This window comes from Onychostruthus taczanowskii, unplaced genomic scaffold (assembly GCF_017590055.1).
Source record: "Onychostruthus taczanowskii isolate IOZ18803 unplaced genomic scaffold, ASM1759005v1 scaffold7, whole genome shotgun sequence".
In the NCBI taxonomy this organism is placed as follows: domain Eukaryota; kingdom Metazoa; phylum Chordata; class Aves; order Passeriformes; family Passeridae; genus Onychostruthus; species Onychostruthus taczanowskii.
In genome coordinates this window covers 2,372,318-2,400,230 of record NW_024504786.1, presented here as the reverse complement: position 1 = coordinate 2,400,230, position 27,913 = coordinate 2,372,318, and the positions used below count along the sequence as shown (strand labels likewise).

At 42.7% G+C, this 27,913-nt stretch overlaps 2 protein-coding genes across 4 annotated transcripts; both read right to left on the bottom strand.

Annotated features, from left to right (window-relative positions):
* Positions 1-137: 137 nt before the first annotated feature.
* On the bottom strand, positions 138-19,054 carry MYSM1 (Myb like, SWIRM and MPN domains 1). Of its 3 annotated transcripts, XM_041421734.1 has the most exons (21): positions 18,942-19,054; positions 16,997-17,072; positions 16,733-16,803; positions 16,399-16,476; positions 16,241-16,267; positions 15,657-15,735; positions 15,081-15,179; positions 13,746-14,494; positions 12,786-12,916; positions 11,850-11,953; positions 10,311-10,388; positions 9,181-9,269; positions 8,814-8,868; positions 8,685-8,735; positions 7,789-7,863; positions 6,554-6,742; positions 6,138-6,270; positions 4,262-4,367; positions 4,085-4,142; positions 3,254-3,286; positions 138-2,414 (listed from the first exon to the last, which is right to left on the bottom strand). In XM_041421734.1, the coding sequence occupies exons 1-21, from the start codon at positions 18,998-19,000 to the stop codon at positions 2,367-2,369; spliced, it is 2,388 nt and encodes a 795-aa protein (XP_041277668.1). In that variant the 5' UTR covers positions 19,001-19,054; the 3' UTR covers positions 138-2,366. The 3 variants fall into 3 exon arrangements, with proteins under 3 accessions (XP_041277668.1, XP_041277666.1, XP_041277667.1); XM_041421732.1 differs by having other exon boundaries at positions 138-3,286; XM_041421733.1 differs by having other exon boundaries at positions 138-3,286; positions 4,085-4,139.
* Positions 19,055-21,133: 2,079 nt separating this feature from the next.
* Positions 21,134-23,401, bottom strand: LOC121345107 (CARD- and ANK-domain containing inflammasome adapter protein-like). Its single transcript, XM_041421664.1, has one exon. The coding sequence runs from the start codon at positions 23,399-23,401 to the stop codon at positions 21,134-21,136; it is 2,268 nt and encodes a 755-aa protein (XP_041277598.1).
* Positions 23,402-27,913: the final 4,512 nt, after the last annotated feature.

Genomic DNA, 27,913 nt, shown 5'->3' with positions numbered 1-27,913 from the left:
GCGCTGTGACAAAGCTCCCTCTGCTGGAACCCAGCTCTACTCTGTCACTCGGGCAGTGCCACCGAGTGGAACAAAGACATTCCAGACCCCGGCTCGGAGACAAGCTGTTACAAACACAGACACATCTTTCAGGGTACTGCAGGTACAGCCTTTATTAGTAGACTCTTGTCTATCATCAGGCAGAAACAGCGGAGAAGCAAGCAAAGAAAAAAAGTACTGAGTGAATATCAGTGGCAACAGTGTTAACTTTTTACTTGGTCATGGATTTTGTTTTTTCAGCTAGTTTTGGCAAGTTGGTTAGTTTAAAAAAAAAAAAATTAGGAATGTTCCCTCCCCTTGCACACAAGATCTGCATCCCTGTGAGGCAGCACTGCTGGTAACTGGGAGAGCAAAACATGATTCAGCCAACAAATGCCCGTAGGGATATCTGCCAGAAGTGACGCCTTGGGAGGGGTTGTTTGGGTTCATTTTGTGAGGGTTTTGTTAATTTCTCTTTTCCTTTCCTAACCTGTTGAATTCCAGTTTCAACTGTATCATTCTACCCCCTACTCAACAATTTGCCATGTCTGAGCAACATGGGAAGGTGTAACACCAGTAAGGTGTAACACAGATCCTACAGAAAGGAACAGCAGATTAGCACAGGTCCACTGAAACAAAGCCTGGATGGGAAATAAAAGCTTTTTAATAAAAAAAATTCATGCCTAAAATGTGTTTGGTAGAACTGGTATATTAGTTAAACAGGTTGTATTTCCTGGGAAGCATGCAACTTCCAAACTCGTATCATTAACCACTCAGTGAAACTAAATGATGAAAAGTAGGTTACTTTATTTTCTTACCCTGCCTCTTGTCAAGAAAATCATTACTCAGCATTACAACTGTGCTCTTTCCAATTCTTAAAGAATTCTGTGTGCTAGACTGGATCTTGATGGTACAAGCATTGTATTTTCTCCACACCACCCTGCAACAAACACTTGGAATTCTTGAGCTTTTATGTGCATGTCAAAGGCTCAATCCTGCCCCATGTCCTCAGAAAAATCACTTGAAAAGTCTGGGTTACTCAAAAATTTCCTTGCATAACACCACTGTTGAACACAACAATACAACTGTGTGACTTTACCTCAGTGATCACTAAAGAGGGAAGCAGCCAGGACATTATTAGCACTACCTGGGCAATCCTGACTCATCCCTAAAGGGCTGGGAATAGGGTGTGGAACACAAACAGTATCTACTGCACGGTGCTGTGACAAGAGAGATTCAAAATTCTCCTCCCAGCAGCTCTGGAACTGTCAGGACATTGACACCGGGGGATTTTCCAGAAAACTGCAAAACTGCAACACAACTCCCCATGACTGAGAAGGAGGAGTGCTCTCCCACCTGGAGTGTAGCCCAGCCAGGAATCCAGGAATCCTTGCAATAGTGGTGGTCAGGAAGCTCCAAAGGTGAGAGTTTAGAGCAAATGCAGAGTGAGCCAACAGGCCAGAGAGAGATGGATACACCAAGTGGTAACTTACACACAGTAGTGGGACCTACAGCTGTGCACCAGCACATCTGAACACAGAGAGAGCACACAACACCCACCAGTACTTTTGAGTCCACAGCTCTTAAATGTGGGGAAATCACTGAGTTTCAAGGGCTCACATTTTCACCTGCTCAGGTTTTGATCCCCCTCCTTAGAGACAGAGAGACTCATGAGGCCTGATAAAAATATAACATTAACTTCCTGTGAAGGAATTCCCTCCTTGGGATGCAACTCTACAATTTTAAAGCCTTCCAAACTCTTTACACAAACAAAAAGTTGAAAGATATAAAATCTCAAAATTCCATTTATGTTATGTAGAACTGTATATATATACACATATATATATATATACACACACATATTTTCTTAAAATAAAAATTGAGTCCATTGTCTCCCCTCTAGATATAAACTCCAAGTCTTGCTTGAAACTTTCAAATATATTTTAGACCTCTCTGAGAAACTCTGCCCAAGATAAACATGTGTAAATAGTAATACCTGTAGATAAGTCAAGTTTCCTTGGTATTTAGAAAGCAACATTTAAAGCATATTTTTTTTCTAAAAAGATTCACAGTGATACAGCTCATGAAACATTTCCAAGTTGCAATCAGGAAACTTCTCAATCAAGATCAATCTGTGACTGATTTATCTAAATATATACCTGTATGAAATCATAACTGAGGAGCTGATATAAACAAGTAGTGTTTTTCTATTGAACTGTACATTATAGAGAAGACTCTGAATACAAAAGTGGGGATTTTTTTTCTTCAAAAGCACAAATCCTTTTCTGCTCGTTGCACTCAGTTTGCCATCAATCAGGAGCTCTGGTTTCCACAGGAAACAGTAGCAATTAGAAGTGGACAAACCACAATGATCTGGAGAACAACATAAAACCTCCCTGCAGAATGGAAGGCCAGAAAGAGATAACCTGTGGTAAGACAGGAGTTATCATTTCCACTGGAAACAAGCACAGCCACTACTGAGAAGTCATGAAACTCATCAGCTTTTTCTCCCCAATATGGAAGCAGGATGGCAAAGAATGTGCCAAAAAGCTACTTGACCAACAGAATCAATGGGGAAAATAATATGAAAAATAATAGCAGAAAGAAATAGGGTGATGTATTTTGCTACAACTGGATGAAGCTTCTTACTGGATACCAGGAAAGTTTGAGCTACAAAACTCTCTCATTTAGTTAAGTTTCCCTTTTGTGAACTCATTCAAACTTACACTCCCTAAAGCAAAGAAACAAATCCATTCTGAGCTAGAGGTGCACTTGTAGACAAAAACATTAGAGAAAATTCCCAAACTGAAAGACTTGAGAGAGGACAAGCTCTCCTTGCAGAGTGATGCACAGCATTCTTGACAGGGTGTCCTCCTTCCCAAACATCAGGCTGGTCAGTCATTACCTCCATGGCACTCATCAGCATTAAGCATTCCTCAGGCACACAGGTCACACAAATTAGGAGCTTTCAAAGTGTTTTTAAACCACAACAATGAGATGACACTGGATTCTTAACAGTCACTACTAAAAGGGATAACAATTCAGAAAGAGTTGACATAATGGAGAGGAGGGGAAGAAATTAAAAAATGAAATCAAAATTCCAAAGCCATTACACTGGCAATTCATGTGAACCTTCATTCTCACTTCCTTCAGCATTTTTTTCACTCTTGTACATGGAAAGGAATAAGTTTTCTATCTGAGTCAAGAACTCTTCAGCAATGAGGCAGTTTGTTACCTTGCCCAAAGTCTTCCTCATGCACTCCAAAAGCTAGGCAAAAGAAAAGGAAATGTGTTTTAAAAATTGTCATTTCCCCTTCTTTTATGTGATAAATATTGCAAGGAGATTTTTATTTATTTATTTAGGATGAAAAGTGTTTATACATTATAAATTTAAAAGGAACAGGGTGATATAAATCCAAGTCTTTAATACCAATTATCCAACAACTAAATTTCAGAGCATTCTAACAACTCAAGTTTAGATTTACACTTCATAAGCAAAGGTGCATTGAGAGGGAACAAAAAAAAAATCAATGTGTGCAATTACTGTGTGCAAGTTTTCTGTTTATGTCTTTTGCTTTGGACAGAGTTTCTTCTCGTTTGTGCCACAATGGTACAGCTGCCACGAGTCAGAGCTCCAGAGCAGTGACTACACTGACTGGAAAATTGAAGTTCCTACTTATCCATGACAAACATGGCACAGCATTATTTTACTGATGGAACAAAGGAGCAGGAAGGCCAAATATGCTCTTGAGACATGTGCAGGTCTTGATACTGAAAGCACACAAAATGCTGAGGGGAGACCTGAGTAATTAATTGCCATTAATTCCTCTCCAAACTGAGGGTCAAACTTGGTATCTGCACATAATCACACCACCACCTCTCTGAGAGGAAGGAGGATCTTTATTTTCACTGTGTTGTAAGTAAATAAGCTGTGCCACAAAAATAATTTCTTATTAATTTACATCTCTGATTTGTAGAAGTGTAAGTCGGGGTGACTTCCAACATGAAACAGATTTGCATTTAAAAAAAACATCTAAGATTAAAAAGTTAAGAGAAGAAAACTTACTTTCTGCAAACAAGTCAGGTCAGAATCTCTATGAAAAATTTTATCCATGGGGACGCTGCTGTTGGAAGAAAAACAAACAGGAGTGCTGGAGAAAGCAGCCATGGGTCTTGACTGAAATGTAACAATAAATGTATAAAAATTCCAATCTGGCTATTTGTAACAGAAGTGGACACAAACCTGTGGCAAAATCTGTATTTCTCAATTATCCACCTTGTTTTTTCAAATATTAATTCCCACTGAGGCTCCTCCAGCATCTGCTCCATTTCAAATTTGTAGGGCAGGCCTGCAATCAATTGAAGATCATTATTCAGTGTTTCTGCTACACTCCACTGTTTTTTCTCCTGTTTAGTTTGGGTGCAATCCCTTCCTTCCCCATAACTGTTCCTCATTTATTACTGACTGCAGAAACCTGTTACTTGACAACATTAAGGAGGTTAAAGGATGATGTGTTTTGGATTCCAAATTTAATTCTGATGGGAGTAGGAACAAATCTGTTCTGCTCCCTGCCCTTGCCAATTCCCATTCCATAAGGGAGGACAGAAATATACAGCAAACCCAGAAATGAAAAAAATGAATTGAGTGTTTCTTAGTTGCACTTTTGTAGTCTAAGAGTTGTATGGTTATTAAATAGATAAAAAAGGTTTGGTTTTTCAGTATGAATGGGTTGATGGTGAAGTGCTGACTATTGTTTTCAATTTCAAAGGAAATTTGCTCAGAAATGAAGAAATTCTTCTAGATTACTGCAGGTGGGGGAAGAGAATTCTAGGAAATATTTTAAAAGAAAGTTATTTGCAGGACACAATTAGTTTACCAAAAATCAGAGAAAGAAAGAGACTGTACATTTCAGTAAATAATTTCCAAAGAGCCAGAGAAGATGGCATTTTGTAAAACCTTGATTTCAGGAGCTAAACAGAAATCTGAAATCCTCTGACAGGAAATGCACATGACTACAAAAATGTCTACTTCTCAGGGCAATAGAGTTTGTCAGTATTTTAACTTCCCCCCACAAGGGTGGGATGTGTGGGAGAAGAGGATAAAAGTGCAGGTGTCTCAGGGTGGTAAACAGGACCTGGGGCACAGATGTGGCCACTGCTGCCCCTGCCCCAGGACTGTGCAGTGAGGCTCCAGGCAGATGGGCTCCCTTGTCTGCTTCCACAGGAAAAAACAGAAAAAACTGTGGGCTCACAAGGCCTCAGCTACAGCTGTGCCAAGAGAACTGGAAACCTTGGAGTGTGTGGATGCAAAAACCAGGACTTTATACATAGAGGGAAGAGGAGAGAGAATGGGCAGCTACCAGAACCACATACTGTTATCAGGGGAATTTTCCTCAAATCCGTGTCAGGAAAAGAGCAGAAGATCTTCACTTGCAATACAGCAAATTTTATTTGCTATTTCCTTAACTGTTCAACAAAGGAAAAGATCCTGTTTTCATGAAATTCCAATGGTATTTTTAACCAGGAATTTGTTCCCTTAGGTGGGGGATCATGCCAGCACCATTTCAGCTTTCATGCCTTGTGCTCCCCTGGACAGCTGGCACATTTATTTGATCCTCTGACCTGCTGCATGCCACATTACTCAAAAATTGAGGATTTTTGGCCACTGTAGCAGCCAATTCTTTGCTATTTAGTTCTGTCTCCTTGAGCAGAGGATCTGTTCAGAATGTTGTAATGCAAGCCAAGTAAGACATGGGAAACGGTTTCTAAGCTGTTCACATGTATTCTGTATGTGAATAACAGGGACCTGTGTCTGCCCCTTTCACTTCTTTCAGGAATTGTGGGAACTACTAACACAGAAGATCAATCTCGTGCATATTTACACTTGTGTACTCCTGTCCTGACAGCACAGACAACCCACAGGTTAATCATCTCAGTGAAATTCCTGTGTTTATCCAGCCCATGTTACCATTATAAATGACACCATTTATATAATGCCTTCATATTACCAATATAAATACATAAATACCAATTTCTCAGGTTCAAAACCAGACATCCTCCCCTTAACACCCAAAAAGGAAAAGAAGAATTAAGACACTGGATTAAATAGGGGTACTTACGATAGGAACCATCAGAACTGATCTCATCACTAATGACCAGACAGGTGATCTGGGAATAGGGAAGAGGATTATTCCTGTTGTAAGGGCTTATGATCATCCCGATGAACATGGCACCACCCCTGGAGAAATAGCTCTAAAAAACACCAAAAACACCACACACAAAAATCCAGTCTTACTCAGAACAGCAAAGCTGAAACCCAAAGAACAGCTTTTATGTCAATTCACGCTGAGCTGAGGTAAGACACACACAGGTGCAGCAGCGTGAAGCCCAGGGAGGCTTTATGAGGTAAGATACACACAGGTGCAGCAGCGTGAAGCCCAGGGAGGCTTTATGAGGTAAGATACACACAGGTGAAGCAGCGTGAAGCCCAGGGAGGCTTTAGGGCTGCTGGGTGTTCGGTGTGTCTTGGCTCTACCTGGTACTTGGCCTGGGTGTCGATGTCGCGGATGGAGGGGCTGGGCTCGAAGGCGGGGTGGGAGTGGTACCAGCCGATGACCTGGAAGCCTCTGGCCGCCAGCGACTCCGAGGCCTGCGTCTGGGACACCGGGTCCATCTCGCACTGCAGGCCTGTGCTCAGGCTGTTGCACGGCTCTGCCGCACGCACCTGGGGAAAGAACCTCCAGCTGCACCAGTGCAAGGAACCTCCATCAGGCTGCAGGGGTTATTGTGGCCGAGTCCTGCGTTTTGGCCACAATACCCCCCTGCAGTGCTGCAGGCTGGGGACGGCGTGGCTGGACAGTGCCCAGGAGGAAAGGGACCTGGGGGTGCTGCTCAGCAGCAGACTGAACGTGAGCCAGCAGTGTGCCCTGCTGGCCAAGAAGGCCAATGGCACCTGGCCTGCATCAGGAATAGTGTGGCCAGCAGGAGCAGGGAGGTCATTCCCCCCCTCTACTTGGCACTGGGGAGGGCACACCTTGAGTGCTGTGCCCAGTTCTGGCCCCTCAGTTTGGGAGGGACATTGAGACATTCAAGCGCATCCAGAGAGGGGCAAAAAGGCTGGAGAGGGGCTGGGAACACAAGCCCTGTGAGGAACAGCTGAGGGAGCTGGGGGTGCTCAGCCTGGAGAAAAGGAGACTCAGGGGTGACTTTATCACTCTCTACAGCTCCCTGAAAGGTGCCTGTGCTCAGCTGGGGTTGGGCTCTTTCTCCAGGCAGCACTGACAGAACCAGAGGACACAGTCTCAAGCTGTGCCACGGGAAATTTAGGTTGGATATTAGAAAAAAGTTCTTTATGGAAAGAGTGATAAAGTTCTGGAATGGCCGGCCCAGGGAAGTGGTGGAGTCACCATCCCTGGATGTGTTTAACAAAGCCTGGATGTGGCACTGGGTGCCAGGGTATAGTGGAGGTGTTGAGACTGGGTTGGACTAAATGATCTTGAACATCTCTTCCAACACAGTGATTCTGTGAATTCTGTGAATCAGTTACAAAAAACTTATAGAGTTCTAAGGGGCATTTACCAGATCTTGCTCATGATGCAGCTGACACTTGAATGTAAGCTTAACTCTCACACTTCAAGACTACAGTAATGAACTTCAACTTTGATATATTTAATCAGTTACCTTTTAGAAATAAGTTACTCTATTCAAATTGTAACTATGATCATTTCAGTTTTAATATTATAGAGAAAATGTGAAAAGACAAGCACTTACTTCCACAACTTTATCAGCTTCGGAGTACTTTCCACCAAGCAGCCCAATCACTTCTGCCAGAGACACGTGAGAGTGCTGGAATGAGATCAAACAAGTAGGAAAGTCCAAGTTGTGGGATTTCTCACAAGGCAGTGACTTCTCAAGCATATGTAGAAGGAAAACTCAGGACAACTCAAGACTCTCAAATACCCAGTACTTCCATTTAAAGCAAACAGAAAAGATTAAATTTGCTTATTATATACACCCCACAGATGTAGTGCAAGAGTGCAACGCTTCCATACACGAGGCAATGCTGGCTTCAAAAACTGAGCCTGGGCAGTGCTGAACAACTGTACACATTCTGGTACAGCCTGTTATTCTTGAAAAAACCCACACATTGCTTTGCAAACACAAAATCAATTCCCACACTGGGAGAAAATGAAGCCATAGATTTCAGAAGAGCAGTCTGTTTCAGAAAGTAGCTTTAAGCAAATTAGATTTAAAGTATGACAGAGTAGTAAGTAGTAAAGCTCTCAGTAAAGTAGCAAAGCTCTTATTAGTTTTTCTAGAAGGTCAATAATTGTATATTAAGCACAATACAAAACCTATTCATTTTAGGGGTTTTATTTAATACTAGATTCTCACACTTCTAGGTCTGACTGGAAAAAAATCACAGAATGGTTTGGGTTGAAAGGAACCTTAATAATTATCTCATTATCCTCCCTGTCTAACCTTCCATTAGAACAGGTTGTTCAGAGCTCCATCCAACCTGGCCTTGAACACTTCCAGGAATGGGGCAGCCACAGCTTCTCTGTTTTATTTTCTTGGTCTTGTTATGTTGCTCATTAAAACAAACAAACAAACCAACCCACAGCACACACATCACATCTTTTTGAAAGATAAAATGTAATGCTCACCAAATCCATTATTAAAAGTGCTTCAGAAGACACCTTCACCTGAAAGGGTTCCTGAAATGATAAACAAAAAAGTAAGAAAAATAATCCAAGCAATGGAGCCTTCTCAGTAACTCACTCAGAGGTACATACCTGCTTTTCTTCCGTGAACAAACAGCATGGTATCAGCTGAAAGGGATCAAAGGAACTATAAAATGAAAGAAAATTTCTCTGAAGATGTAGGACAGTCAGAAAACTTTTCAAGTTTCCCACTGTCTCCTGGGCAGAGGAGGAATAACCTTGTTTTCTTCAATGGATTTTCTCATCCCACATTAGGATGGCTTCTACCAAATACACAAATATCACTTCCCACACTCCTGAATTCCAACATGGAACATCTGAAAAGCATCCCTGCTATTTCAGACCAGGATACCAGGATGCAGGGTTCCAGCCTGACACTACACAGGACATTTGTTCCACTTCTGGCAGATCTATGTCTGAACACGATGTGATCAAATACCTTTTGATTTGTCTCGAACCTTTAGAAGATTTTGAAGGTTTCAGTTTTTCTTCCTCTCTCCTTCTTGCTAATTCTTCAGCTGAGAGATGCTGAAAAGATTTTTTAAAAAATTGAACGTTTCAATGTCTGAAGTGCTTTTTCAGCCCTGATTGCAAAACCAGCCCAGAATAAATTCTTGATATCCCTGCCCTCTTAATATAATTTGTGTATTACAAGACTACTCAGGATAGAGGCAAAAGCCATGGCAGAACCAAGAAGTGTGGAAGGAATGACAATCTGAGATCAGGTCCACAAGGTGCCTGATAAGAGAATTCTCTCACTCTCCAAATCATTCAAATTCAGTAAAATCACAGCCCACACCAAGTGTAAATCCAGGTGTGACCATCTACCATTACAATCCACAGCCAGAATTTATCATGCCCCCTCCTCAGAGATCTTTTCAACCTTTATTTCCATCCAAATATGTATTTTACAGGAAGTGTTGGAATTATTAACCCAGTTACTCTAAAATACGGATGGCACAATACCATTTTGGAAGTAATTGTTATAGGCAATAAGGTTGAAAATTAAGAAGGCTTTGTATACAGGAAAATTGAATGTTTACAGTTCTTCACTTTTGATGTAATTTGTAATTGTAGGAACAGACATGTATTTTCTTTCCAATTCTCCCATAAAATATTTAACCTTGTATGAATTTTTTAAGCACTTAATAAACCACAGTATTACTGGGGATATTGCTAGTAGCAGAATTAATATTAGGAACTCATTATCACCTGCATAATGAGCACAAGGAAACCATATGGGACTGGAAAAATAACATTTAAATGTTATTCTCCCATCCCCTACCATTACCCTAAAGGCAGTTAACTGAAAGCAACGGGTCATGAAATCTCCTACAAGACAAGGCAACAAGTTTTATGGGCATAAAACCCCTGTGCAAACCCCAAATGCAGCTGTGTTTATCAGCACGAAGATGTGCCAGCTGCTGCAGTACTTTCAAATTACACTTCCACAAGAGAGGTTAAATCCCTGTGACACAACTGTTCCCTTGTCTGTTTGAAGCAACAGCACCTGCCAGCAATTAGCAGGAACTGATGATTTAAGGTAAGTTTAAAACACAGGAGAGTTACCTCAAATGTCTGTCCTTCCAAATCCTTTGCATCACACCAGTTTCCCCACGGGTCCCGCACTCGCCGTCTTCTTGTGCGCTGAGGGGAGAAACCACCACGAGTCAAATTACCCTGAGAAAACTGCACTTCCTTCATCCAGGCAGCCAAAGGGTCACTGCCCCAGGAATGGTACTGACACTCCAACACATTCCCAGAAAATAAAAAAACACCCTGGATTTCTGTAGAATTAAGTAGTTCACAATCTGTCCTGAATTATAATCAGTAAAGTTTTTGGGGTTTAAGGCTGTAAAGCCTGTTAGTGCTCCTGACAGCAACAGGGCACTGATATCCAGCTCTGAATTAATGCTCAGACAACACACAAAGCTATAAACTCAGTGTGTTTACATTTAGTGTATGCTACAGTTCTTTACATTTCAATTTATTATTTTTAAAGTGGGATTGATTTAGTTTTCCTCTCATCAACTGATTTCCTTTGCTGTACTTTTACTTAAAATGCTACATTAAGTGTGAATATAAAAATTAACTCTGGCAACCCTTGGTAATTCATGCAGTTATAAATGAGCTGCATTTAATTGTGTGCATAGGGCTCTCAGTAAACCATAACATACACCTACTGTATGAAGTACTTAAAAATGCTACATTAAGTGTGAATATAAAAATTAACTCTGGCAACCCTTGGTAATTCATGCAGTTATAAATGAGCTGCATTTAATTGTGTGCATAGGGCTCTCAGTAAGGCATAACATACACCTATTGTATTTAACAGGTGAAATGCAAGCAACTTAATCCCAGACTGCAATGCACTTCACTATTTTGTGGCTAATAAATTATGGGGAAGAGGGGTTCAGGCTGCAGGGGAAGGCCTGCAAGATAGCTGAAGTACCTGAACATGTGAGTGGGTGTGAGAGACCTGTACTAAGACTGACACCTGAATCACAGAATGAGGTTGGAAGAGACCTCTAAGATCATCAAGTCCAACCTATGCCCTAACACCTCAACGAGACTATAGCACCAAGTGTCATGTCCAGTCCTTTTTTAAACACATCCAGAGATGGTGATTCTAACACCACCCTGGGAAGAGCATTCCAGTACTTTATTATTCTTTCAGTGAAAATTTTTTTCCTAATATCCAACCCATACCTTCCCTGACGTAGCTTGAGACTGTGTCCTCTGGTTCTGTCAGTGCAAAAGAACGACCCCCACCTGTCTACAACCTCCCTTCAGGAAGTTGTAGAGAGGAATAAGGGCACCTCTAAGCCTCCTCTTCTCCAGGCTAAATAACCCCAGCTCCTTCAAACGTTCCTCATAGGGTTGGTGTTCCAAACCCCTCACCAGTCTGTTGCCCTCCTGTGGATGCACTCCAGCATCTCAACATCCTACCTAAACCGAGGGGCCAGAACTGGACACAGCACTCAAGATGAATCACAGGGCACCCTAAGGAAACTGAGTGAGAGGAGACATTCCCCGAGGTGCCCTGGCTTGCAAATAAATGCAAGCTGGGAGGATTTTCCCCTTGTTGCTGCTGCCCCCAGGCTGTACCATGGACTGCAGGCGCTGGGCCAGCTGATAGGCTTCCACCGTGTCCTTGCCCTCCCTGCAGCGGCTCCTGTCGGCGGGCTGGGGCCGGTTGTACACGGCCTGTTCTGCAGGACACACAGGGGACAATTCCCGTGTCAGCAGAGCTCAGGGCTGCTCAGCACTGCCACGCACACAGGAATGACACGGGTAAGTGACAACAGCAAACGGCACAGGGAGAATGCAGACAAAACCCTCACAGCAAAGACATCTCTTGATAGTCATGATTCTGAGCGGTGACATAGCCCTCTCACGTTACACTTTTAAAACAACAAAACCACCTTCTTGTTAATTAATTTTTAATAACTTTACTTCAGATGAAATGTAATTACAGGACATTGCTCCTCTCCTAGGTTATGGTCATTCAGTTTTGGACCAAAATTCATTCAAAGCCTCTAAACCAACATCAAGTAACATGTGCACATTCACTTTTAACAGGTCACCTAATTTTAACACTTGAATAGTTTAAAAACTAGCCTTAAGGATGAAGGCATTGTTACTTATTTAGAAAATTGTTATAATTTAGTGTGGAAAAAAAACAATTACTTGAATTCTGCCTAATAAGGAGGGCAGAATTGCAGACACAGCTGCTATCAGGACACACAGAAAAGCATGAAACAAAACAGACATCCCACCAACTGGTGAGTGATTAAACATGAGGAAAGGGAAATAAAAAGTAAAAATAGAAGTTTTTGTGTAAACTCAAAATTCCTAATCCTGTAAATAGGTTACAAGCTCCTCTTGATTTCCAAGATTATCAGAGAATCTGCTTGGAATGTCCTTCCTAGCAAGGATGAATGTGCAGCCTCTGTGTGACCAGCACACCCCAGCACTGGGCAGTCCTTCAGCAGTGCACCAGAAGAGGCTCTTTACTGACTATTCTAACAGAAGTATCTTTACCACAGCCAAAGTTGATTGCTCCTATCAGCTCCAGGTAGGTGTGGATCCGCCCGATGCAGTTGACGTCCCCGCAGTTCTTCAGGCCTGGCCGCACCGAGGTCTTGTTCAGGTATTTGGGTTTACACCTCTCCCTAAAACAAAGCACAGCACCTGGTCAAAGAGCAGAACAAACCACGGGGGATGAAGCAATTGGGTGACTTTAACTGAGGTCCTGTTTTCACTCTCTATGCATTTATTCCTTCCTTTAAGCTGATACTGAATTTTCTCAGTTCAACACTTCTCTGGTGTCAAATGGAATTTTAGTCTCTCTTTGCAACTAGAAGCTGTCAGAGCACAAAACAACTGAATGAGGACAGAGTTAAACTCAATAATTCTTTATACTTTAAAGCAATCACAAACCAAAACTGGCAACCAAATTACCTTGAGCCTCCTACTACAAGTCACTATGTTTCCTTACACCACTCCTTTGCAGATGGAATATAAAATATTTAAGTGTACAAGCACCACTCCAAATTGATCCTTAATTTGAGGCATTCCTTTGGTCAACACTATTTGCTCTAGCACAGACTATTATTTCTTGCTGCCTTTCTGTAAATGCAAGGCTATGGAATTAATGCCATTTGTTATTTTAAGGAACCATTTGTTACAACCATTCTTATGCATAGGATGGCAAAAATGACAAGGAAATAGCACAGCCAAAATAAATGCAGCCTGTTCTGGTACAGAACATTCATTTTCTTAATGCTTCGAAGTATTTTCATTGCTCAGCTTCCAGAATGGCAGAGAAAAAATCAGGAAGATGCAAAAGAAGTATTAATGAACGCTCTTCACTGGCAAGCTACCATACAATTAATTTCACTCTGTTCAGAAGTAAGCTATTAGTGCTAAGTAGTGTTTTAGCTACATCAGACCAGGACATCTTAATCACTTATTTCAGTAAAAGAAATTAATGCATCTCACCACTGATCCAAAATATAATTCCTGATTTTCAAATAACGCTCTGGTGTTTTGGCCTGACGCCCTTCAAAGAATTCGGGAATAGCCTGCTTCTCTTCTTCCAGAATGATGCTTCTGTCGACCTCCACTTCTTGATCAGGTGGCTTCAGCTCCTCTGCTTCCTCTTGATGATCTTCATCCATTTGGCAGGGAGAAGGAAAAAGCAATCCATTATCAGCCAGGTCTCTTTGCTCCTCACTGAGCTCCTGATCAGTTCCTTGTGCAGGACATGTGACTGGTCCACTTTGCTCAGCTTTCTCAACAAGATTGTTGCATTGCTGGTAATCCAAATTCACAGATTTATCCCCATTTAGGTGCTGGGAACACGTTGCTGCCACAGCAGGAAATACCAACGCATCCACTGTCTCTGGCCTGGTGTGCTGAGGATCTTCTTTAGCCACAGCAGCTGCAGAACTGTGGCCAGCAGATGGAAAACCTTGTTCCACTGCTTTTGTTTCTTCAACTGGACTTTTTGGGATAACAGATAATTCAGATTTTCCTGTTTCTTGCTGGAAGGCAGGAGTGAGTAGTTCATCCATGTCATCAGTTATGTCCACTTCCTCATCATCTGACAGCTTCTCGATTTTCACTGCGTTCAGGTTGGGGTCTGCACGGCCTCTCAAGTTTCCAGCTTCCACCCTTGTCCCATCTCCCGTGGGAAGGGTGCTTCCACACTGACTCTGCTCCTCTTTTTCTGAATCACCATTTTTTGCCTTAGGAAAATATAAATCACTTTTAGGAGGGGAAAAACAAACCAAAGCCATCTGCCTCCCAGATAATCAGGACTGTTTTATTTGAACAGATATTCTGAAGTGTTTCTTCTTCAATTTATTGTTTTAATTTAGTTTAATCCATTGCAACTGACTTTTACACAGCATTATAGATATACTTTAGGCCAAGTATAAATTTGCCTGTATTTCCAGTCAAAGAGCCCTAGAAAGTGGTTATTTCTTCTTAAAGCCCATGAAATCTCAAATGAGGCTGAAACTAAAACTATAACACACAGCAGAAAGAGCAGTGGAGTAAAAAAAACAGTATTTTCAGAGTACCAATCAACACTGTAAGGAACCACAATTACACTGCATTTATTGTTTAGTTATACCAGCAATAAAAACAGTGGTCATTCTAGGAATTTGAAATCAGGCCTGACTTCACATCTGCAAATAACGAGATTCCACTTCTCTGAATAAGGGAATGATTAAAGTATCTGCTTTGACAGCAGTGCCCTGAAAAGACAGATAAAAACCAAGGACCCATTGGCAAACACCTTTCTGGCAGCTCCAGGGATGCTCCAGTTACCTTGTTCCTGAAGTACTGCCGAGCATAGCTCTTGACTTGCAGAACTGTTCGAGTGCCGATCAGTTTGGCAATTTTCGTCCACCTGCGGCCAAATTTCACCTGAAACAACAAAACACATGGAGGTGACCCCAACTCTGACATCCCAGCCATGGCACTGCATGTGTCAAATGAGTTCAAAACCCCATTATTCATTAAAATGCACAAACACTACAGCAAACCCATAATGAAGAAGCTCACTATTTATGTTCTACCAAGAAGGAAACTGCATCCAGTAGTAAGAATTATTGTTATTCTTAACTGAAGGATCTTCTTCACCCATTTCAGGCACTCTGCTGCCTGTTATCCCAAGGAATCCTTGTGCTTGGCAAAGCAAACCCTTTTACAATTGGCACACCCATGTAGTCTCTGCAGGCCTTACAACAGTAAAGGATTTTACTTCATTAGCTGATTTGCCTTCAGAACACACTACTATACTTCTCATAGTTAATGCAGTGTTATGATAATACAACACATTTATTCATGTCAAGATAAACTCATTAATTCAATTTAAAATATTTTATATATAAACAAACTCACCAGTCCTTGTTCAAACAACTCTTTTTCCTCTGATGTCCACTTCAAGGAACAGCCAGGTGATTTTGTAGGTGAACGCACCCTGGGAATGCAGGAAGCAGAAATCAGTCCTTTCCCAAATCTAAATATTCTCTAATCCCAGCCACTCAAGGCACCCTCTGATAAGAGGACTACTCCCCATCTTTGGCAAAACTCAAGGTTTGCTCTAAACATGAATGTGACTCATAAATAAAATACTGAGAATCACATCAGCTTCTCCATCATGACAGAAGATTCAAAGGAACTCAATATTCATCAGCGACCAATGGCACAGAAAACGTCAAAGCAACAGAAAATTTCAGGTAAAAAGGCAACTAGAATTAACAAATTTTTATCATAAAGACCACTGTGCTACCAAAAAACTCCCCAAAACCTGGTTTACTCTAGACTCTTGTTACACACAATATTTCTTTCTGTTGTAAGGTCTCTTAAATAATTTTTTTATAGCCAAACAAAACAAACTTTAATTTTTTAAAATAGTATCTGGTAACTTAACAAAGTCAGACAACATACTTAAAAATACAATTCAATTGTTTAAATGTACATACATGACTTTTCCAGTTTTCTTATGTGGGCTGCAAATGCAAGAGTGAAAATAAAAATTAGTAATTGTGCTGCTGGTGCATATCCAACAAATAAGAAGGATTTTAGAAGGACTTTTCATTTCTACTCAGCTAACTAAGAATTCTTCCCAGACAGATCTTACCTTTTCACAGGTCTTTTCTCCACTTCCTTTTGGTTGAGCCATATTTTTTCAGAAAGTGATTTATTGGATAAATAATATCTGAAATAGTCATTAAGTAAATTTCCAAAACATCAGAGATATTTGTACATGTGAGAATTTTAATAATCAGATGAATTACACTGTTTCAGAATTACCCAGCTGCAGAACAAATACTGCAGTTTCTACAGCAGGAATTCTGCAATCTCAGAAGGGCTTCAGTCACCTTAACAGGCAAAGATTTGCCCAGTTCTTTTGGAAATTGGAGGTTTTTTAGCATTCTACAGGAAAACATAAAACCAAATCAGCAAAAGGATACTCTTCTTCCAGCAACATCTTCTCAATGACAGCCCTGTTTTCTTCACTAATGCTGCTGTCCAACGTCCAGGGCTGCAAACAACAAATACACATTTTAATATCTGAATTCTGTCACACTGTACGTGAGTACTGACAATAAATAGTTTGTAAAAGTAAGGAAGAAGCAGTGGTTAAAAACCTAAAAGAGCATGTACATGGATGGAAGAGAGAACACAGAAGCTCTGATAACCTTGCTACAAGCAGCATTGACTAAAAAAACACTTACAAGGCTGTTGCCAGTTCTCCAAGATGAATCAAGATAGTGGTCCTGCAGCAGGCTTGATGCTGTGTTTTCATGATCTCTGAAAGAGATTCCAGTGTTCAGAACCATTGTATTTTTAATACTGAATGTCATTGAGTTGTATATCTCCTCTTAGCACTTCTACATCTTACCCACAGTAAGGTAAAAGCATTTTCTTGTAAAGGCAAACTGCTTTTCCTGCTGAGGAGAGCTCCTGCTTGCACAAGGTTTAATAGAATCCTGTCATACAGGGTTGTTAGAACCATTGAGTAAAATCTGGGAATGGTTTGGTTGCAGGATCATCTCATTCCAACCCTCTACCATGGACAGGGACATCTTCCACCAGACCAAGTTGCTCCAAGCCCTGTCCAACCTGCCCAGGGCTCACTACTCTTACAGGGAAGTGTTTCTTCCTAATATTTAATCTTGTCCTCATACAAACTTAATCCAGTTTTTATTTAATCTTTTCTGTAATAACTACTAATTAGAGATCTGTCACTGATTAATGTCATTGATCAACTTCCTTTTATTTTCATGCAGCATAAGTTCTCCTTAGTAATTTGTGTAAGTACTTGTTTTCAAAAATCTTCACTTCCAGAACATTGTCTTGTCTGAAGACTAATTAGACCTATATTCCCTGCAGTGCTACTAAATTAAACTCACCTACTGCTCTGAACTGCTTCATGCAGCACTTCAAACATCTCTTTATAGGATAAAGGATCAGGATGAGTCTCTATGTCCCAAGATCAATACAAATTTTGCTTCTTTTTCAGCATACCCAGGAGAGGGTGGGATCAAGAGCCCCCTTTGCCAGCACCCTGTCTGCAGCAGTGGCAGGGGCTATTTGAGGGCAGTGTCTCTGCTACAAACCTCCCATTCTCTCTCAGCACCTGCAAGTGCTCGATTTGAGGCACTGCAGTCACTGCCTACCCACTTCAGCAACCCTTATCTGTGAATTTGCTGAAGCCCAGAAAGCCAGTGGAATGTTGGGCTGCATCAAAAGCAGCACGGCCAGCAGGGCTTTGCTTTGGTGAGAGTGAGGAGTGAGGTGCTGCATCCAGCTCTGGGGTCCCCAACATAAGAAGGCCATGGAAGTGTTGGAGCAAGCCCATGATGTTGATAAGAGCACTGGAGCATCTCCCCTACAAAGACGGGCTGGGAGAGGGGGGCTGCTCAGCCTGGAGAAGAGAAGGTTCTGTGGAGACCTGATGGCAAACTTCCACTCTCTGAAAGGTCTACAGGGAAGAGGGACTCTTTGCAGGAACTGCAGCGATAGGACAAGGACTAATGGGTACAAACTGAAAGAGGGAAAAATTTGGTTAGATACTAGGAAGAAATTCTTTACTTGGGGATGGTGATGCCCTGGCACAGGTTACCCAGGGAGATTGTGGATGCCCCAGCCTTGGCAGCGTTCGAAGCCAGACTGAATAAAGCCTTGAGCAACCTGCCCTAGTGGGAGATATCTCTGTTCATGGCAGAGGGGGTGGGATTAGAAGATGTTTAAGATCCCTTCCAATCCTTAACATTCCATGATGATATGGACCCGTTTTCTGCACCTCCCTCCCGGCGTTCAGCTTCCTGAGCCTCCCTCGCTAACACAGTTACACAACCCAGCACCTTCTCCATGGGTATTTTAAGGATTCTCCCAGCAGCCTCGCAGCGCTGTTCCGGGCTCTGGGGGATCCCATGACGGCGGTTCCGCCTTCTCCTCACACCAGCGCTATCACAGCCCCGTTCTCAGTGCCCTTCCCGACGATGCCCCGCACCGGCGCTGCCCCCTCTCCACGGGCACTCCGTGACACTCCAAGGTCTCTCCCGGAGCGGCGGGAAGCGCCCGGCCCGGGCCGCCCCCTCAGGAGCGGCTCTCCCCTCAGCCCCCAGCCCTCCGCAGGGGCCGAGCCGCAGCGGGCCCCTCGCGGCCCTCACTCACCCCGGCGCGGCCGCTGGGTCCCCCTCGATGTCCACCTCGGGCTCCTCCGCCGCCGCCATGACAGCGGGCCCGGCGCTATCGCGGGAAGGGGCGGGCGCGGCGGAGCGGAGATGGGCGGGAGCAGCGCCCCGAAGAGCGGCCGCGGCGGAGGCGGAGATGGCGCTGGGGTAGGCGGAGCGCGGGGCGGCCGGGGCGGGCGGCGAGCTGAGGGACAGGGCCTGGCAGTGAGGGAACACGGCCGGGAGCTGAGGGGTCACGGTCGGACTGAGGGGACATGGCCGGGAGCTGACGGGTCACGGCCGGACTGGGGTCACAGCCGGACTGAGGGGACATGGTCGCTGCTGAGGGGACATGGCCGGACTGAGGGGACGTGGCCGAGAGCTGACGGGTCACGGCCGGACTGACGGGTCACAGCCGGACTGAGGGGACATGGTCGCCGCTGAGGGGACATGGTGGGATGCTGAGGGGACATGGCTGGGCTAAGAGCGAAGGGGAAAGGGGTGACAGTCAGGCAGGGCCTGAGGGGAGTGCGGGAGGCGGCGATGGAGCTGGGGCACACGCTGGTGAGGGGCACCCTCAGAGGTGTGTGCGGGTCTGGGCCCCTCACTGCGAGAAGGACATGGAGGGGCTGGAGATGTCCAGAGCTGGGGAAGGGCCTCAGCACAAGTGTGAGGAGTGGCTCGGGGGCTCAGCCTGGAGAAAAGGAGACTCGGGGGACCTGTTCTCTCTCCACATCTCCCTGACAGGAGGGTGAGCCGGCTGGGGCGTTGGGCTCAGCTCCCAGGGAGCAAGGGACAGAAAAAGAGGAAAAGGCCTCAGGCTGCGCCAGGAGAGGTTTAGATTGGATATTAGGAAAAAATTCTTCACAGAAGAGGTGATTAAACATAAAACATCTTGCCCAGGTTGATCCTGGGATCTCCATCCCTGTAGGTATTTAAGAGAAGACTGGACATGGTAGTCAGTGCTCTAGCTGGCTGACATCAAGGTGATGATTGCTCACAGGTTGGACTTGGTGGTCTTGGAGGTCTTTTCCATCTTAAATAGTTCTGGGATCATCTGAGCACACTCAGGCTGTGTGCTCCTATGTCCTTCAAGTTCATGGTCATGTCTGTTCCTTCACCAGGCATTGCAGGGGTCAGGTTAAAGTGTTGTTTTATCAATAACTAAAATCAGCTTTAGACTCATGCATTCTTAAATCCGTGTTTTGTTTCTCAAAAGGTGTTTGGGTGTTTGTGGTAACTTGGCTTGTAATGTGAAGGGAAGTGTAAGAGCTGATTATCATTGTTAGGGAAATAACCCCAGAGAACTTTCTGTTGATTCAGAAAGTGTTTCTGTTTATGTTTGTGTTGTCATCTCAATACAAATGTTTTGAACCAAGAAACTCTGTTGCAACCTTTTTATTCTACATATTTTATCTTTGTTCTGGAATAAAAGTGAAATTAATAAATGGCAAATATCATGGTTTTTGTTCTCTCTGTTTAAAAATGGAAAATCTAGACAATGGTATGACAAAAGTAGAAAGAACAAGAATTGTTACTAATCTTATCTTTGTTCTGGAATAAAAGTGAAATTAATAAATGGCAAATATCATGGTTTTTGTTCTCTCTGCTTAAAAATGCAAAATCTAGACAATGGTATGACAAAAGATAGAAAGAAAAAGAATTGTTAATAATTGTTGTAGTCTCAGGAATACCTTGAGGAAATACAGACATCTTACTATTCAAAATAGATGTTTTTTAACTTGTGATTTTGCCAAACAATTCCTTTGTTACTAATCGTTGTAGTCTCAGGAATACCTTGAGGAAATACAGACATCTTACTATTCATAATAGATGATTTTTTAACTTGTGATTTTGCCAAACTAAGCTATCCATACAGGCTAATATTCACAGATACATGAAAAGATATTTTCTGTCTTTGTCTTGATTTATACTAGAAGAGTTCAAGCACAATGTTTATAAAGGCAATAGCATTTTAAATAGATCCCAAATATGTGATTTATGAGAGAACCAGAAGACTAATCAGTACTTAAAATTTTAAGTGTCTTTAAGATCCTTTTTTCCCAAGATCATCTTTGCTAACTCAATTCTGCCAGCTCAAGCATAATTCTCAATCATATTCCACATTAGGACTGCCCAAATTACAATAAAGAGAATTCTGCACTTAAACGTAATTTTTTTTCCTTTACATCATCATTTTGATATTAACATTTTCTTTCTCAACAGTGTTAAAATTCGAGCCTGGTTTTCTGTCTTACTATGCTCCGCTACTTGCAGTGGAGTCTTTCTGAGGCTGTTGGCAGCGAGTAAATTTGCTTTTTCCCCTCGTGCCCAGCTGAGGAGGGCACTGACAGCGCTGAGGTGCCCGGCCCTGCAGGCGCAGTGCAGGGCAGTGTCCCTGCCGCAGTCCGAGGCGTTGATGGCAGCCCCGCGGCTCAGCAGGAGATTTATCAGCTCTCCGTGTCCGTACTCCGCTGCAACGTGCAGGGCTGTCTTCCTCCAAACGTTTCTGTCGTTGATATTTTTATTTTTCCCCGAGGCCAGGAGAATTTTTAGGATGTCTGTGTTTCCTTTCATGGTGGCATAGTGCAGCGGGGTGCATCCATCCATGTCCTTAGCTCCAGCTCTCCCTTTCTTAGCCAACAGCGCTTCCACGATGCTGAGGTGTCCTCTCAGAGCTGCAGCGTGCAGGGGAGTCTTCTTCTCCTTGTCCTGTGCATTGGGGTCAGCTCTGGCCTTCAGGAGCATCTCTGCCAGTGTTTTGTGTCCCTGCTCAGCAGCCAAATGTAAAGGGGACTTTGCCTGCTTGTCCTGAGCATTAACAGGAGCTTTGTGGTGCAGCAGCTGTCGGGCAACATCGGCGTGACCTCTCTGACTTGCGATGTGCAGGGGAGTAGCAGAGTCCTTAGTGACAGCGTTAATTCTGGCCCCAGCACTGACTAAGAGGCCAACGAGTGCCCTGTGATTCCAGAGGGCAGCAACGTGGAGCGGGGTTTCCTCAGCTTGGTTCCTGAGGTTTGTGTCCATCCCCTTGCTCAGGAGCAAACCTGCGATGGAAGCAGCCCCAGCCTGCACTGCCAAGTGCAAAGCTGTGTCTGCAGCGGGAGTCCTTATTCCCAAGTTTGCTCCTTTTTCCATCAGAACTTCTGCTGACTCCACTTTGCCCATTTCACAGGCCAGTAGCAAAGGAGTGTAATGCTTTTTGTTCTGGGCATTGATATCTGTGCCTCTGTCAATTAAAGCTGCTACAACACTGTGCAGATTCTTCTCTACAGCTCTGAAAAGAGCTAACTCCATTATGTCAGCAGACAAATCTTTTGAATATTCCAGGAGTGTTTTGAAGATGGATGGGTGGTTGCTGTTGAAGGCTCTTTCAACCATGTTGGAATCAACAGTGGCTCCAGCTTCTAGAAGTACTTTTGCAGTGTTTTCAGATCCCTGAGAAACAGCATAACTGAGAGCAGTCTGTCCTCTCTCATCCTTTGCTTCAGTGGAGGCACCAGCCTCTAAAAGCATTTTAGCCAGGCTGCTCTCATCTCTAAGAGCTGCCATGTGTAAAAAGGTGTGCTGATTCCTGTAGCTCCTTGCCTCTTCTTTCAGGAGCATCTTCAATATGTGGCTGTGGTTATTCTCTGCAGCCCAGTGCAGTGGTGTCTTGCCTTCCTTATCCAGAGTGTGTGTGGAAGCACCGCCTCGGAGAAGCAGCTCGACTGCACCTCCATGACCTTTCTCAGCAGCCCTGTGCAGGGCTGTTCTCCCTTTCCTGTCCTTCACACCTGTCCTTGCACCTTTGCTGAGCAAATATGCCATGATGGATAGGTGGCCATGAGCAGCTGCCACATGCAGAAGTGTTTCACTGGAAGGGTTTAGCACATTGAGATCATTATCCTTCACTGTTTTCTCTAACTCGGGAAGGGAGCCTTTAGCTACTGCAGCAAAGATGTCAACAGCAGCAGGATCTTTTCTAGGCTTTGTTGCTCTTGAAAGCGGAGTTACTTTTCCTTTCTTCTTAATAGCCCCTTTGTGCTTTTTCTCCCCAGGTCTCTCTTTATTCCCCTGGTGCTGTTCGCTGCTGTTTTCAAACCACGCTTTATCTTTTTCAAGTAAATACCCAACCAACTGTCTTCTGGCATCTCCAATGCTTTCATTTACTTCACTGACGTATTTTCTTATCTTGCTGTAAAGTTTTGGCTCCACTTGCTTTAAACACGGATAAAAAAAGAGCCTGCAGGCTCGCTCACCTTGAGAAATGAGTATGTCTAATACCCGAGAGTTCTTTGCTGTTCGTGTCCTGTAGAAACTCAGCACCAGCTTTTTTTCTGGGGTAAAAATACCGTTTTCTATCAGCCAGTGCAGGAGCTGGTCTGGGTCATTTATGCCTTGTACAAGTTCTTCTTTTTTAGTCCTTAGGACTTCAATTGCATATGGGTTTGTAAACAGGCTGCTTGAATGCCTGATCATGTTGCTAATCAAAAAGTGAATTGAGGTATTGTTTGACGGAAATAAATAGGAAATAGCAAAGCAGGCTCACATAATTTCAGTCTTTTCATAGAACTATGAACTAACAACCATTGTAGATCAGTGATAAATCTTTAAAGAAATCAAAACTCCCTCACCTTTGAGTTTCTGGTTGTTAAAAGTCCTTTGATCTTCTCTGTTCTTCCTTAGCAACGAGTACAGCTTAATAACAAAAGTCTGTGATATGTAAAGATATTTCACTTGGAAAGCTTCTTCCAGATTTTTAATTCATAATTAGGGATAAAAAAATGCTTTTGTGAATCTGGTGTTTGAATAGAAGATAGCTGTTAGTCGAGTTTCTCTGTTCCTCTGGCCAAGCTGGTTCCTAAATGACCAGTCAATTAAACATGACAAAAGAAAATTCACAGCATAGTTACTGTTGCCATGATCACACACCTTGTATGATCTGAAATGAAAGAGTGCACACTGCCAGCTATGCAGGTGAAAACCCTGTAATGTAATGAAATAAAAGCATAAAGGCCTAGATAAAAATAAACTGTATAAGCAGCTGGTTATAAAAAGTGATCCAGCCTTTCTAATATGAGCTACAACTCCAGTCAGGGGTATATTTAAGGCCATTTAGCTTGTCATTCCTGCTCTAACCCAGAGTCTGTCTGGAAGTTAATTCTTTTACATGAGGTGGATCAAGGCATGTGATTCAGTGTGCAATATTTAAAGTATAATTAGAGCTTCAAATCTGTGTAGTCTTCCATATGGATGTAGGACTTTGGAATCTAGCTGTAATTAATTTAACTTATTGGTGTTTAAATTCCCTGTGGAAGGAAAGGAAATAAAATAGTAATTATCCACACATTTTGAAACCAATTGAGAGAGAAATTGAGATTACAGAGTTTGAGAAAAGCTGGAGGTAAAATGAGCTGAAAAGCCAAAAGCTTGACCTTATTTAAGCAAATGGGAAAATTTGCCATCAGTTTCTTAGTTCAGTGCCCTTTCTGCTGGGTCCTGCTCCCTTTGCATGTATTTTCTTTAATAGTATGTACAAGGTGACTGATAAGATTTTTAATTTTTTGCTGTTGACTTTAACTTTATAAGTAAGATCGCAAAATTTATTCTATTTAAAAAAAAGTTTTATTGAAGAAATAGCTGGGAAAGGCAAGACTTTTAATATATATTTTGAAAGCCAGCCAGTTACCAAGTCAGCAAATTTGACAGCCAATTTAAGAGCTCAGTAATTCCTCTGAAATGCAAAGAAGGGCACTACACCAAGAATAGCAAAACTTTTGTCATTTAGTTAATGATTGTTAACTCATAGCATGGTTTAATGGGGACTGAATGGTGTTCCCAAATCTGCCACTGGCTCAGTCTGTAATCTGTAATTATTCAGTCTTCAGATCTGAGTGACCCAAGTCCTGAGGATCTCTCTGTGCCTTGAGTAAATCAGTCCTTACTCAGTTTGGGGAAATGGGATCTTCATGTTGTCGTTATTATTCTTCCTGTGCAAAACAGAGATAACAATTCTTGATCACCTTCACAGGAAAGTTGTGAGCTCTGCCAGTGGAAAATGTTATGTGGATGCTGAGCAGAGTTATTCTAGATGGCACAGGAATTTTTTGAACTTCTGAAAGGAATAAAAAAAGGTGATATTCTTTAAGGTTCCATTAGTGTGGCAGTGATTTCCCAGTGTTGTGAATACAAGAATTGCCTTGGTAAGCAGGTCCTAGTAGAGATGGAAGGGTGCAGTTCTCCTCCCTGGCCTTGAGGAGGAACATTTGAACAATATTTGCAGGCAGCACCTCTTTCAGAGCCACATCACTTTATTTTGGAAAGTAACAAGCAGCAAATGACGGGTTATGAGATGCAAATCACAGTCCTCAAAATATAATTATGCATTTTTTTAAAAAGGTTTCTCATTATAAATATGTGACTTATGAGGAAATTCTGTCTCAAAACAAGAATCATATTTAGCAATAAACTTTTGGAAGCTTGTTGTATAGATTTGTTTTAAGAAATTATGCCTTAAAAGCCCTTATTTTTTGATTATTATTTTAGCCACTTTTAGAATGAAGCCTTTGTTCCAACAATGACTTCACAAAGAGATTCAGAATTGGTTATTTGAAGTGTGCTTTTTTTGTTTGTATATTTTTCACTTACTAACTCACTTTATTTGACATGTAAATGTTTTAGAGAAGGGAAAAATATTAAGGCTCAACACCTCTTCTCTTTTAATTAAGTGCATGAGACCACAAATATGTCAGATCAGCAGTAAACTCCACATTGAAAATAAAATTGGCACTATTTAATATTACCAGAGATCTAAGAAAACAACTAAGTTGGAGAGAAGTGTTGCAGGAAGAGGCAAATCTTTGGGCTGCTTTGTTGTCTTCTATATTTATTTTTTGTCAGAGGGGCATGAGGTACTTCAGAGACCACTTTTATTTCTGCTGACTTCTTTAGCTCCATGTATCCAAGGACTGGATTATTAGGTTATTTTAAAAGGCTATTTATTAAGTTATTTTAAAAATAATATTGTGAGCTTTGCTAAATTTGTAGGCTTAAAGGGCAGGTGATGCCCTTGATAAGAAAGATATCAATTCTGGCCTCTGCTGAATAAGTGTCTGTGCAGGGAATTGTTTAAATCTGGCTGTAGCTGGGACACTTGAGTCAGTAATTTCTGACATGTAATCTCAGTTTTGCTCCTAACTTGTGTCCTTGGGCAAATCCCTTAATCCCTGTTCCCTGTTTACACAAGCATTGAAAAAGGAAATTTTTTTTCTACCTCACAGACACGTCCTAAGTGTTTATTACTGTTGGTGCAGTGCTTTGAAGTTGTAGAGTGCTTTGAAGTTTTTGTCCTTTGAAGTATTGTTTTCTGACTTCTCAGCGATGAACATTTATTTCTTAAATTAACGCGTGCCCGTGTTCTCGAGCTGATTTGATGTTGCCATGTCATCATCAAATATACATTTAATTTTCTCTACTTTAATTTCTCAAAGATGAAAGCGACCCAAAGTACACCTTGAGTGTGGTGGAAGGAGCCCGTGAGGGGATGTGGCTGCGGGACTGAGGCACCTGCAGAGGTCACCATTCCTCCACCGAGGCTCTTGCCGAGCTGGCTCTTGGGAACGGATCTCGCTGTGGAATAACCAGCCTGCAAGAGATCATACAGCCAGCATCATTATCTAAACATCGTGAGGGGTGCAGAAATATCTCTGGGTAATCAAGACATTTTCCTTAATAAACACGGCTCATGAAGAGAGCTCTGCTTTGGATAACCAGCAATCTGAGTGTGGCTGAGCTGGTTGAGGTGGAACTATATTTAGGCAGAGCTGGATTGAGAAACAGCAGAGCTGGAAGAGTTCGTGGTGATGATTACAGTGAGCTTCACTTGTTAGAACACTGGGAGAGCTGAGCAGACAGGATGTCTGCAAGAGGCAAAGTGCAGAGCTTGGTTTTGCCTAAAGATGAACTGCAGTAAATGAGGGGAATCCAAAGGGGAGCTTTGGTGCCGAGTGATGAGTTTGTGTCAGTCATATTTCTGTGGAGCAGGCTCAGGGCCTTCCTGGCTGGTGGTCAGCTGGGAGCTGTTCCCTAGGGAAGTGCCATCCTCAGTGGCACACACAGAACAGGGATCAGGGGCCTGAGCAGGGCCCACTGAGGGCAGGGAAAGCTCATTTGGTCAGTCTGACAGTGTTCTGTGCCAGACTCAAGCTCCCATCCCATCCCATCCCATCCCATCCCATCCCATCCCATCCCATCCCATCCCATCCCACACACCTCTTGGTAGCCCAGAGCCACCCCTGTGGAGCCTGGGGCAGGCACAGTGCTCGAAAGAGAGACCTGCAGCAGCCACAGCTTCCCACATTTGTCCACTGCTCATGGATGCTTTTAAAATACCAATAATGCAGCAGCTGCTATAATACCCCAGGTACTTTATTCTATTTCCAAAACAAGCCACAGTCTTATCTCAGCACTGTAGGGCTGTTTCCTCAGGCATAAACAAATGAAGGTCACATTAAGCACTGCACCCATGCAATGCAAACTGTTCTTTTTCCCAAAGATTAATGAGTACTTCCATGGAGTTCCCAAGCCAGGGTAACTGTGAGTGGACTGTGCACATCTGCAAAGTTCCACTGATGGCTGTAAATGCCAGCAGAGCAGGCTGGCTGCATCCAGCTCTAGGAAAGAGGCTTAACAAATACATAACTCAGCCTAAGTGAGGATTAGGACTGTTTTCCAGTTCATCATGCATTTAGAAGTGAATTTAAGAAGAGTGACCAAACTATTTAGGTAACATTTTTTGTGCCATTCAGGTTCTGAATAATGAAAGTATTTTTCCAAAGTTCTTCATGGCATTACTTGCCAGGTTGTTTCCTAAAAAGCTACATAGTGGAGGTTGAAGGGAAAGAAAATTGCTAGTTTAGCTTCACAGAGGTTAAAGAACAAAAGAACATTCTTGTTTCAGAACATAATAAATAAAAGTTGGTTTGAAAGAAG

What these genes read in the sequence shown, in the direction of transcription:
- MYSM1 (XM_041421732.1), bottom strand. Translation starts at nt 19,000, where the DNA reads ATGGCGGCGGCGGAGGAGCCCGAGGTGGACATCGAGGGGGACCCAGCG. An exon ending in AGCAATCAACTTTGGCTGTG is followed by an intron (nt 11,954 to 12,785) that starts GTAAAGATACTT and finishes TGTGTCCTGCAG; the next exon opens with AACAGGCCGTGTACAACCGG. An exon ending in TGTTCACGGAAGAAAAGCAG is followed by an intron (nt 8,736 to 8,813) that starts GTATGTACCTCT and finishes TTATCATTTCAG; the next exon opens with GAACCCTTTCAGGTGAAGGT.
- LOC121345107 (XM_041421664.1), bottom strand. Translation starts at nt 23,401, where the DNA reads ATGATCAGGCATTCAAGCAGCCTGTTTACAAACCCATATGCAATTGAA.